The sequence below is a fragment of the Porites lutea genome, chromosome 8 (genome assembly GCF_958299795.1).
Source record: "Porites lutea chromosome 8, jaPorLute2.1, whole genome shotgun sequence".
NCBI classification, from domain to species: domain Eukaryota; kingdom Metazoa; phylum Cnidaria; class Anthozoa; order Scleractinia; family Poritidae; genus Porites; species Porites lutea.
Window position 1 is genome coordinate 14,862,179 of NC_133208.1, and position 13,309 is coordinate 14,875,487.

At 38.4% G+C, this 13,309-nt stretch overlaps 1 protein-coding gene across 1 annotated transcript in view; it reads right to left on the reverse strand.

Moving 5' to 3' along the window:
- Positions 1-533: 533 nt before the first annotated feature.
- The window catches only part of LOC140945234 (uncharacterized), a 26,133-nt gene continuing 13,357 nt past the window's right edge, over positions 534-13,309 (reverse strand). Inside the window, exons 2-5 of the mRNA XM_073394286.1 lie at positions 6,496-6,588; positions 4,654-4,761; positions 3,406-3,522; positions 534-688 (exon numbers count right to left, since the gene is read on the reverse strand). Of these exons, the coding sequence (XP_073250387.1) occupies positions 534-688; positions 3,406-3,522; positions 4,654-4,761; positions 6,496-6,588 (473 nt within the window). The remainder of the gene's footprint in view (positions 689-3,405; positions 3,523-4,653; positions 4,762-6,495; positions 6,589-13,309) is intronic.

The window sequence follows — 13,309 nt, forward strand, 5'->3', positions numbered from 1 at the left end:
CCTGAGGTGCGCAAGGAAATGTGTCAAGACTAACGCCTTGTAGTTACTTGAGTCCAGTTTGTGGGTATCTCCATGGAAATTAAGGATCCCTGGTGCGTGCACGAAAATCGACCTTGCGGTTCGTAATGCAGGAGAGACGTAACACACATCTTTAGTAAGGTAAGCTGTTTTTTTATTTTTTTTTTTATTGAAATCCTTTCATTTTCGTAGGTTACAGAAACGATAGGGTTTTTTTCCATACAAATCCTTATATTTTGAATGTTACGCAACAATGCCGATGCTCGCCGATGCTCATATTTCGAGCTTGGGATACCTGTGTCGAAACTGATTTCCTTTTTCCTTCACAGCAACTACTGTGGCCTACCATAACAGCCATTTTATGGGATCAATTTTCATTTTTAAAACGAGGTCAGTACTAGTAAAAGGTATTATGGAAATTTACTAGACTTAAATTAAGGCGAATCTAGTGAAAACCACTTTTGAACAGAGGAAATTGATGTGAAAGAAACGTGGCTATGAAATATCCGAGTGTTTCAATTAAGTGATCTTGAAGTGTTACCTGTGCATTTATCTTCTCCATCTTCAAAATAACCTTCCTTGCAAGCACACCCGAAGGATCCTATAGTGTTATAGCACACGGAACTAGTGACGTCACAGTTGTGTTTTCCTGTGTTACACTCGTTTATGTCTGGAAATCAAGATTTAATGCTGAATTATCAAACTGAATCAGTTCGATTCTTATGTCTATTGAATGAGGGATAGTAATACAATGCTTTTGAGTAGTAGAAATATTCCACGAATATCTTAATCTGCAGTTTTGGAAATAAAGCAGTTGCAGTGAACTAAATCCCAGATAAAATCAGTGACAAATGATTATCCAAAGTTTTACATGTTGCAAGTTATGTTACTCTTTTGACGGCAGTAACTCTTTTGACGGCACGAGATACCACAGGACCTGGGTGTAAGGCCAGGGGCACCAGTTGAAAGTAAGTTCTTTCTTTCCAATATTATTTTTCTCCACTTCAGCAATTTTTCAGTGATTGAAATCTGTACGTATGTGTTTTTTTTTCTTTTCTTTGTTTTTACATTGTTTTCTACTTGTGCCTCCATGAAACAACCTCTTAAAAATTCTTAATTAATCTAATATATAGATTTAGCCAGGGCTAAAAGCGAAGCCTCCGTTTCTATACTTATGATAAAAGCAATCAAATGAAAGTAATAACATGAACTCTAGGCCAAAAAAAAATCTTCACATCCCTAAGAGCCTTCGGCATCAGACACCTTTAGGAGGGTGCCAATGGGGTTAGCAGTTAACAGATATTTGGCCAAAAAAACAGTAGTTAACTGATAATTGGCCAAAGAATTAGTAGTTAACTGAGAAACAAAAAGTTAACAGCTAAGTGAGATTCTATTAACTAAACTGCATACCATCGTTGATGTTAATGAAAGCAACAAAGTTCTGCAAACAGAAATGCTATTTTCTGACTTTTTTCTGTCCCGCAGATGACTTAACTAACTAATCGGCTCCTGGCAAAAGACACCAGAGCAGTACCCTGCAATCAGAAAGCGTCCGTCATAGAGCTGGTTGTAGACAACTCAGTGGATAATTCGTAATTCTCTTATTAACAAGATTTCTGTGTTCAGATAAGGAAGTTGTCACGGACCCAAAGGACCTAGGACGTCAAGTTAAACATTACTACCGAAGAAAAAAGCTGTCATGACTCTTAGCACTGGATCTGACCAAAAAGAATTTCTGATGGCTCAAAGAAATCAGCATTCTATTTAAGTATAGTACATGGAATTTGTACTTACGAGATATCACTTTTGTAGCTGATGTTTCAGTTCCAACTATATTGAGTCAATTAAGCTAGTGTTCAAACCGGTATTTCCGAAACAGTTTCCTTTCTTAAAACCTTTGGATACCTTAATTTATGACGCTTTTGAAACAGGCAAAAAAGGTACTTCTGCGAAAAAGGTAACATTGAGGGACGCAAACGAGGATGTCGACAACGGTCTGTATCGAGGTACAAAACACTTCTGACAACGCAGGTGGAAAACCTACAGCACGCATTTTCTCACTTCATTCAACACCAAACATTTAGTGCTTTAAACTACGCCCAAAACTTTGGAAATAGAATGAAGGAATCGCTTAAAAGAACTACGAATTCGAAAAGTCGAATTGTCCCGTGACAAATACTTTCTTGCCTTTGTTAGCACTCTCAACTATGTCTCTCCCATCGGTGCAAACAATGACAAAAGAATATGCAAAACTGCAGAAACTCTTGAATGGCAAGTAATGAATGAGAAAATGAATAGCAATTCAGTGCGGAACATGTATTTAAAACAGAACACTTCAGTTTTAATTCAAGAAAGGGCCCGTCTTAATGTTTCTAAAAATCTCACGATCTGTAGTCTCACGGTCGTTTTTTGATCGAGCTCATGTTATGAAATGAACAATGACAGATAATACCTTAATTTCTTGAAAATTTTTGTTCAAAAACCCATAAGTTAATCCTAAAAAGCAATTCGCGTAAGACAAGTTAAATCGTTGCGTTCACGCAAGTTAAATCGGTCGAGCACATGGCAAAAAATCAATTTCAAATGCATATTTTGTGGTTTTTCTTTCACGTCGATATCAAAATGTAGAAAACCGTCCATGAAACCATTAAAATACAAAAATTCCCTTTTAAAAACGTAGTTTTCTTTAATCATAGAGTACGGAATGTACCTCAAGTGTCTTCAGAAACCTCGCTGCCTTGTTAGTTCAAAACAAGCCAAGCGCTCCGATTCGATCCGATCCTCGAAAGACAATGTCATAGCGAAGAGCTTTCGTTTGTCCACAAAAAGGAAACTGGGCATTCTTTTGAACTTTTTCTTTCCATTTGTGTCTTTTATCGGCGTAGTTTCAATCTTCAAATGCAAAGGTATATTAGTGAAGATGATCTCGTTATATCAAAGATGATCCCAAGTTTTTCTGTCTCTAAGCCTTTGAGCTCGGTGTTTCCTGTCCCAGACATATGTTGGTCGCACTTTTTGTTTCTCCAGCCTAATTGGCACTAAGCCTGTGTGCTTTATTGGGGATACAGTTCGAGCTCGACCAGTTAAGTTGTAGCAGTTATTATTATTACTTTTTTTGCAAGCAAGAATACAAATGCTGGCTTTAAATATACTTTTTTTTGGCGGTTAAAATTATTTCCGTTGCTATTGATTTCTGTGGGAAAATTAGAGGCAACAACTTTACACGTACCAAGGCCAAAACTCTTTTCGTAGATACAACCTGTGACATACCACTGACTGAATATGAAAACAGGTTTCTACCTTTCCATCTGGCTGTATTATTTTTGGCATGGAATAGTATATGACTTAAGAAAAAATCCTGTTCGTTTCAGCTCCATATTGTGTTACCTGCACAGTTGACGCCGTCCCCAGTATATCCTGGTTTGCAAGTACACGTGAAGGAACGCTTGGTGTTGGTGCAGTATGCATCATCGTGGCAGTTATGTAGTCCTGCTTCACACTCGTCTACAAATCAGCAAGTAAAAGTTAGTTATAAGAATTTCCTTGACTTAAAAATGGTTGCTCCTGTAAGCACAAACAACTGATATCATGGTCCGTTAATCAAAATTCATTGAGAAAACGTTGGTATCAATACTCCAAACAATTTAGCGCACCCTAACAATTTCCCATGAGAGGTTGCTACAAATATTGTATTTTTACCCACTTGTCAAAAAATGGCTCATGGACTAGAAATAGTTTATCTAAAGTGGTACCATTAAATTCCGAGTCGGAAAATTTTGTGCGTTTTTAGAAAAAAAAAAAAAAAAAAAAAAAAAACACTAGCATAAACGTTTTCGGGAGCTTTTTTTTTTCTCTTTTAATCTTTTTATATCTAGTCCAAGTTACAGCCTTTCTCCTCACGGAATTGGGCTATTTAGCTTTCCGGAATAGGGGAAATTCAAACTGTGAAGAGTAGTAGCGAATAGCGAGATTTGCAGTGGATTTTTGCCCACAATGTTTGTCTAGAACTCTCACAAGATTAGTCAGCATTTTTATAATAAGGTAGCAGTGTTCCAAGTTTAGTAACCTCCGCAATCTGGTTAGCTCAGTCGGAAGAGTGCCGGTCTCCTGAGCGGGAGTTTGCGGGTTCAAACCCCGGCCGGACCAACAGTCAGGGTCTTTAAATAACTAAGAAGAAAGTCAGCTGCCTTCGTAATGACAACTGAAAACGGTTAGACTTTGTAGTCTTCTCAGATAAGGAAGAAAAACCGTAGGTCTCGTAGGTCCGACAGTGACAGTGGTACTTGTGTGACCTAAATAAATCCACACCACTTTACACTGGAAAGAGTATTGGATGTAAACCATGCTGGTGTGGGCAACCTTTCCTGTGCTGGGTGGGTTATTTCCTTCAGGCGTCAGAATGGCTACCTGTAGATTGCGTATGTATGTATAACTTCCTGGGTTCGCTGCTTAACAACTTAATGGGTTAAACTAGAAGGGTAAGTGGCTTTAGAAATGCAAAATCTGCATTGTTCCATATTGGACACTCAACTGTCCGAAAGGGTTAAGCTATTCAAAAGGGCTTTCAATTCGCTCGGAAGGACTTCCTCATTCAAGGTTTTTATTATTGCTATTTATTTATATTTTTTAACTTACTAAGGCACGTCATTTCAATTTCTCTGGCGATTTCTTCCATTAGTTCTCTGTTTCTTTCCCGCTCTTTAATAAACTCCTCCTCTTCTTTATTCCTCGGAACGGGACAAACTGCAAAGTAGCAACACATATGACCAAAAAATTTCAATCTGTAAGCTAACGACATTTTATCAAATTTGCAAAACAATAATAAATATAACAATTATAATTATAATTGTGATAAATTAATTATTCAATAGTATTGAATAATAACAATAATAGAAAATGACGATAAAATAATAATAATAATAACGATAACGATAATGGTAGTGATAATTATAATGGCGATAATAATAATAATAATAATAATAATAATAACAACAACAATAATACAGTCAATTCTTTCTAGGACAAATACCTTTTTGCCCCTTCCCGACTCTCCGTCTATTAAAGGACTGATATGTCCCGCTAATAGAGAGTCAGAGTAAAAAGGCGCCAGTACTGAATAACAAGAAAATAAGGCTGAACTTATTCGCGATAAATACACATCTGTTTTACTTGTGCAAAACAATAAAAAAACTGAAACAATCTGCTGGAAAGGTGATTTTTTTTTTCTCATTGTACAATCAGACGTGGTTCATATGCATGTCAACGTCCACGGCGTCTATTGAAGAGCAGTAACGCTAACTCGAACTAAGTCCAATTTCCCGCTTGGATTTCACCCCACTTTCCGGTCATTTTTACACGGTTAACTCGAACTCGGATAATTCTAATTTCCCGAGCTCGAACTGAATTTCCTTTCCCTTGATTAAAAATGTAACTGCAACATGGCAAATTATTATTTTTTCAATCCACCCGATAACTCGAACCCTTGCTAGCTCGAACTGTTTTTCGTTTCCCTTCAGAGTTCGAGTTACCGGGGTATGGTTTGTTTTTGATGTCACTATGTGAAGTTCCCATAAGGCTCAAACAGTTCAGCTAACAGACCGAGAAGATAGCTGTTTTACAGGTTAAGAGGTTCTCTCCATGTGGCGTTTGGAAGATACGAGCTGTAAGAAGACGCGTACTGTATTTGGAATGGGTATGTAATTTGCTTATCCTGATTGTAATTACTTGTCGTCATGTAGTGTACCTACATTTCCGTTTTGCGGTATTTTTCACTAACTAAAGGACTTCTCAAGGGATCGTTGACGGTTTTGAAAGCGTCGGTTGTCCTTCTTAGAGAGGTTTCCGCCATTATAGAGAGCTTAGTTGAGTCAAATGACTGGACAATGACAGGGGCCAACACCAGGGGTTGTCCGTCTTAAAGAGGTGTTTGTTAAGGCAGAGTTGACTGTATCGCAAGATATTCTTAAATAAAAATTTATTTCAAATCCATTAGAGAAAAAAAAAACATATAAAGCTAGGCAATTCATGAATGGACACTGAAGGAAAGAAATCTTGCGAAATGCTGATCGCACATTTTTGATGTGTAAAATTTCAAAAAAAAATCAACTAAATGAAGTTGTTAACATATTTACCATTTTCGCATCGCCCATCAAACATATTGTCTACCCCACAAACCTTTTGCATAAGTAAATTGTTTTCGGTTTCTCTTATGATGACTGCTTATTCCAAGGAAAAAATAAAAACAGTTCTAATGGAAAATTTTGGGGGTAAACACGGTGTATTATTGACGATGTGAAAATTATGGTGAATAAATCCTTGAATTAATTTTTTAGGGAAAGTAAAAGTAAAAATGAGAATTTTAAGCGGCTCTCTCTGTACATGAAGCAGAGACAGGACGCTGAAATATAACGGCGACAAATTAAACCGCAGGTGCGCAATTAAATTTTTGTTGGTGATATCGTAGTTGTTGGTTGTTACCTCCATGATTTACATCTTCCTGTGGTATCATCGCGACTGGGAACATGATAACGAACATAATGATTACTGTTTTCATGCCAGCCATCGTCCAATCTGTTGAAAACAAAATAATTATTAGTTCGTAGCATGTCACTATATTTCGTGGGTGTAAGAGTTATACACGCAAAGGTTAATAACAACGAGTAAGCGGGGGGGGAGGGGGGGTGGGGGAAGGGGTACTCCTGGGAAATAGGCTTTGATAGATTGTGCTTGAGCCTGCGATCACTTAAAAACTAGTAACTTGTCAGCGGATAACTTCCAAAAAATACTTGACATCGATGGGTCGACACCTGAGCCTGCGATACGGTCAAGTGATACTGGTCAGCGGGTACCCTGTTTTGACAGCTGTCAATTGATCAAAACATTTATGTCCAATATGTGTGCATTATCAGTTTAACTAGTAAAAGTATGAGATTGAACATTGTTCGCGATCTAGTAAAACAATTAACTGGTCAGCGGACAGCTTCCAAGTAAATCACGTCACCTCGATGAGTTGACACATGAGCCCGCGATATGGTCATGGGATACTGGTCAGTGGCTATCCTGTTTTGACAGCTGTCAATTGACCATATTGTGAATGTCCTAAAATCCTATATTAAAGATGTGGACTTGCCAAGACACGCCTGAGACACCCCTCCCTTCCTTTTGATAGTCTCCCCTACCCCACCCGTACAATCTGTAGACGCGTACGTACGTATGTACGTACGTACGTACGTACGTACGTACGCTCGGTCAATCACGTGACAACCAAACGAAAAGAGGTTGACCATATTCCATGAGTATGGGGCTCTGTCCCACGCGCGCTTCGCGCGCGCGGGAGCCCCGCTATTATGTTTATTAACAAACTTAATAAGTCTTTTATAAACCAGCTTTTCAAATATTCGTCCAATCTGTTGAAAACAAAATAATTATTAGTTCGTAGCATGTCACTATATTTCGCTATATTTTCGCTTTATTACTGACGTTAGATGGCCATATTTCAAAACGCCATTGATCGTTTTGTTATTAATGCTTCATTTTTCCGGTCTTGTCCTAATGGGCATAAATTGACATATTCCACCATCTTGTCTCAAAGAGACAAATGCATTTTGTTTTTACAAATATGGTTTATTAAGGATACGTGATAAAGGATATTTTGAAGAGCAAAAACTTTTCTAAGATAAGTAATGACATGTAAGTCAGTGTTCAGGATTCTACACTAGATGAAAGAACGGAGTAAAAAACGTTTTGGCCTGTTCAACTAACCTTCTATTTTCAGTAACATTCACGACATCGAATGAAGTGCACATCATCCCTTTTTAATAGCCGCAAGACAGAATAAATTCGTTTTGTCTCCAAAAAAGCTATGCTGCTAACAAACTTTTAAAGTCCTATGAAAATGTGAGCAAAGTTCTACTCTTTTAATACAGGGAAGAACAGTTTGCGCGAATGCAAGGAGTTTATAGAAGCCCGAAAAAGCTTACTTACTCGAAAGATAATTGTATTCTTATACCAGGTACCAGCAATCGTTTGATGATACATGAGGAAAATCCGTTTCATTTGACTTCATTAAACACACATCTCTGTACTTCTTTTTAATTCAGTGACCTCATGGTAGGGAAAAATACTTAAATTGTGGGCTTTTAAACGTGACCTCTCATTCCACAAACTCCAATTCGTGTTGCGACTTCGTTACTTAACAACTCAAACCTAACTACTCACAGTTCACTGACCATTGATTTGCCTTGGCATAAAAGTAGAAACCAAATACTAACTAAAAACACAGCGTTATTTGGCCTTACGAAGTCAACTCGTAATTTCTATCACGCACCTTAACACAAAACCCATCGGCGACTTTCAAGACTTAAAGTCCAACTCATCCTCCAGCATATCTACAACTCGCTAGTTTGGGTATTAAGCATTTCTTGGGGAAAGCCGGTAGAGTGAAACAAAAAAAGATACTTTTTAAAGTATATGTTACAGGCAACAGTTAAAACTGTTGCCTGTAACAGATAAATATGTTCACATACGGCGCAGTGGTGTCGATAAGGCCGTTCATGATCAAAGTATAAAGATAATCAAAAGACTACGAAATATTGTAAGTAAAAAACATCTCTATCTTCCATAATGGTAAAAATTTTGTACTTTACGACCTCAGTTCTCAGCTGTTTTGATCTGCTGTATTTACCAACTTTTGGTGAATAAGGTTCTGACGATCAATAAGGATGTTTTATACTTGAACCGGCGATGTTGCTTAATGACGCAAATACGTACAACAATTTTAACTCAAAGGTAACGTTCAACGTGTAGGATATGTTTCAATGCATTTTTGGGAAGATTCCAAATTAGAGCAATTAGAAGTTCCAGGGTAAAAAGGCAATTGTTAAGACAATTGTTTGTCAGAACGGTGAAGCCAGTTTATTGCACATTGATAAAATTGTTAATTTGACCAACAGAAAAACAGCAGGCATGATCTCATTTTTATTGCTTACGTTTGCTGGCTATTTCAGAACGCCGTTATTTCCGGTCTTATCCTAATGGGAATAAATTAAACAATTTTTTTCATTTGGTCACAAAGAGACAAATGCATTTTGTTTTAACCTCCACTTACAAGTGGGGGGGCTGGTTGCCCCTCCCCCCCCCCCCCCGTGAGGTTTTTTTGAGTTTTTCCTTACACGATAAAACTTCAGCACCTGAAGTTTCCAATAGCTGTTCGTTTATCATTCGCACGCACTTTGAGACAAGTTTAGTGATGGTCTGTTATTATGGATAGGAGATATGACGTCATAAGTAGCTGATGGTCAAGCCATTTTTGAGTGAGAGTGCATGTTCTTTCAACCTCTCTCAACAATAAAAGTAAAGACTGTGTATAAAATGATGCCATTCTTGGGGTTTTAACCTGAGTTTTAATACTTTAGGTAAAATCTAGGATTGTGGCCAAGATGGCAACCGTTATTGGTGACGTCACAGGTCCCCAGTAACGTCACTACTTATAAAATATACCTCATCTTGTAGAGAAGATCAAAGGCTTTTCACTTAAGGCAAAATCGTTTCGAAATACTGCAACATATCAAAAACTCTAGGGAGGGTTCCCATCCACCCCCCTCCATTGTACTACGGTGGGGGTATGAAGTTGCGTGCATGTCCGAGGGTTAACAAACACTACGAGCCTCAGCGCTCCGGAAGTTAAAAAATTCGTACCGTCTGGTTGCTATGAAGTGACGTAATCATCCAGTTGAGTATCCATCACCGTAACACTTTTGCGGTCAACTACCGCAGCGCTCGTAAAGTACCTTAATTAAAACCGTGTTCAAAACCCTCTAGGAAGTCTGTTTATTTTTGAGTCGATTAATGCACTGCTGACTTTCACGAGGTCAACTTTTGCATAAATTATCAAACATTATGTTAAGCGGGAAATCTACCTACGGTTCGCGGGAGAAGCAACTTCGAAAGCGGCGCAAGACAAATGTTTCGAGAGTCGAGGATGTGCTCACAAACTATTCACTATGCGACGAAAGGAGAAATCACTGGCATGATAGCTGCATGTAATGGTAATTTTATCAATCCAGGTCGCGCCGTGTTCGCTCGAGAACACTGTGGCAACCTCATTTGGCGCGCTTCTCAATACTTCCAAAACATGTTGTAATCGGTAAGTAGACTTAAGCACTTAGTATCGCCAAGCCATTCGAATCAGTGTATACCCAATTCTTTGTCTGAAGATTCTCGCAAACACATATACCAAGTAAATCTGGATGGAAGAAGAAATTGTCTCCCTAAACGCAGCCAGATTATATTTTGAAGGATGGCGGCACAATTCAACGCGTCTTCCAGGTCAGCCCTAATTTATAGTTCGTAAGAGTATAAATTGCCATCTTCCTATTTTCGCTTAAGCTTTTTTGATAAAACTTCAGTAGAAACAAAACAACGCAGATATGACATTCTCCTGCATGAGACACAATCGGCTGAAGGAAATATCTGTTTACAAGTCGGGTAAATTATCCATTCTTGCGCACCGCAAAATCAGCTAAAATCAGTCGCTAGAAACCTGGCATATTATTAAGCCTGAGCGCTTCTAAGAATAACACGTTTAGAACTACGACGCGTAGAAAAAAAAAAGGCAGTTGTTCTATATCCTTTATGGTTCATCCAGGTAGAAGTCCTGGCATATTATTATGCCTGAGCGCTTCTAGGATATATAACACGTTTAGCATTTCGACCCGTAGCCGTAAAAAAAAAAAAAAATAGGCAGTTGTTTTATATCCTTTCTGGTTCATCCAGGTAGACGTCCTGGCATATTATTATGCCTGAGCGCTTCTAGGATGTATAACACGTTTAGCATTTCGACCCGTAGCCGTAAAAAAAAAAAAAAAATAGGCAGTTGTTCTATATCCTTTCTGGTTCATCCAGGTAGAAGTCCTGGCATGTTATTATTATGCCTGAGCGCTTCTAGGATATATAACACGTTTAGCATTTCCACCTGTAGCCGTAAAAAAAAAATAGGCAGTTGTTCTATATCCTTTCTGGTTCATCCAGGTAGAAGTCCTGGCATGTTATTATTATGCCTGAGCGCTTCTAGGATATATAACACGTTTAGCATTTCCACCTGTAGCCGTAAAAAAAAAATAGGCAGTTGTTCTATATCCTTTCTGGTTCATCCAGGTAGAAGTCCTGGCATGATATTATTATGCCTGAGCGCTTCTAGGATATATAACACGTTTAGCATTTCAACCCGTAGCCGTAAAAAAAAAATTTAGGCAGTTGTTCTATATCCTTTCTGGTTCATCCAGGTAGAAGTCCTGGCATGATATTATTATGCCTGAGCGCTTCTAGGATATATATAACACGTTTAGCATTTCAACCCGTAGCCGTAAAAAACAATTAGGCAGTTGTTCTATATCCTTTCTGGTTCATCCAGGTAGAAGTCCTGGCATATTATTATGCCTGAGCGCTTCTAGGATATATAAGACGTTTAGCATTTCCACCCGTAGCCGTAAAAAAAAAAAAAATAGGCAGTTGTTCTATATCCTTTCTGGTTCATCCAGGTAGAAGTCCTGGCATATTATCATTATGCCTGAGCGCTTCTAGGATATATAACACGTTTAGCATTTCGACCCGTAGCCGTAAAAAAAAAAAAAAAAAAAAGGCAGTTGTTCTATATCCTTTCTGGTTCATCCAGGTAGAAGTCCTGGCATATTATTATGCCTGAGCGCTTCTAGGATATATAACACGTTTAGCATTTCGACTCGTAGCCGTAAAAAGGAAAGATAGGCAGTTGTTTTATATCCTTTCTGGTTCATCCAGGTAGAAGTCCTGGCATATTATTATGCCTGAGCGCTTCTAGGATATATAACACGTTTAGCATTTCGACCCGTAGCCGTAAAAAAAAAAAAAAATAGGCAGTTGTTCTATATCCTTTCTGGTTCATCCAGGTAGAAGTCCTGGCATGTTATTATTATGCCTGAGCGCTTCTAGGATATATAACACCTTTAGTATTTCAACCCGTAGCCGTAAAAAACAATTAGGTAGTTGTTCTATATCCTTTCTGGTTCATCCAGGTAGAAGTCCTGGCATATTATTATGCTTGAGCGCTTCTGGGATATATAGTAGCAGTTTGACCCGTAGAAAAAACAAACTCAGCCGTTCATTTCGTAGGAGATATTTAAGCGTTTTTGTCTGTGTTAGCAATGTGATCGACTTTATACGCAGATCTTAATAATACGTTTTTTTCTTTGACGGCACTGAATAATTTTAGCCGAAACGTGAGCCGTACATTTGTTGGATGCCGCGCTTTTAATTAAATTTCTCGCCCTAGAATGATGACACGATGGCGCGAAAATTGACGCCTCTATCGTATTAGATGCGAAATATGATCAGAGATAAATGGAATAGTGAATGTTACAAGCTTCTGAGTATCCAGCTGAGATAGGGGACTTTTAGTCCCCTATCTCAGCTTGATAAACAAAATTTTTTTGGTTGCTAAGACGGTGCGGCTCGTTATGATAGGTTATTAACCCTATGATTGATGTGTGATGGGCTATATTGACCCAGTCGAACTCACATTCAAGTTGTGGCAGCAACTCAGTGAATTATTGCGCTGCAAAGTTGATTGATAGTATTGTAAACTAACGCCAGCATCAGTTCTTTAAGCCAGTTAGCCGAAGAGTCCATCAACGAAGATGAGGAACCCGCTTTCCGGAGAAGGCAAGATGTACGATATGTACCAGTTTCACCAAAACATTTTATTGAGGCCACATTTTCCCAATATTGTATTAATTTTTGTTTCATTGAAATGGTTGAAAGAGTTGTCTAACAGTCCGGGCCACAACCAGATCTGGATATGTAATTTCCTGCAATGTGATTGGTCCAGACCGCAACCAAAACATTGATTTGACCGCGAAAGGACTAAGTTCGACAGAAATGTCGAAGAAAAGAGCGCTATGGTTGGGATGTTCCTTGAAGAAAAGTAACAGCATGTAATGCCAAACGGATTAATCGAGATGATTTTATGCGTCTTAACGTTCGATTTACAAATGATCTAGGAAGGTTTCTGTAAAAACGCCTGGACTTGGACCGGTGAAGGCTTTTACTTTTACCTTTTTGTTGTTACAATGACTATTAGTATATACACACTCAGTGATCTTGGTGATTTAAGCAATCTGATTGGTTCGCTATCTCGGACTATTCACAAGAGAGAATGAGCTAAGAGAGCGAATCCCTGTGCCCCATGATAATTTTTTTAAATCTATTTAAAGTTCGCGCGCGTGCTGCGAAGGTTATTTTTGTCTGTTGTTTCCGT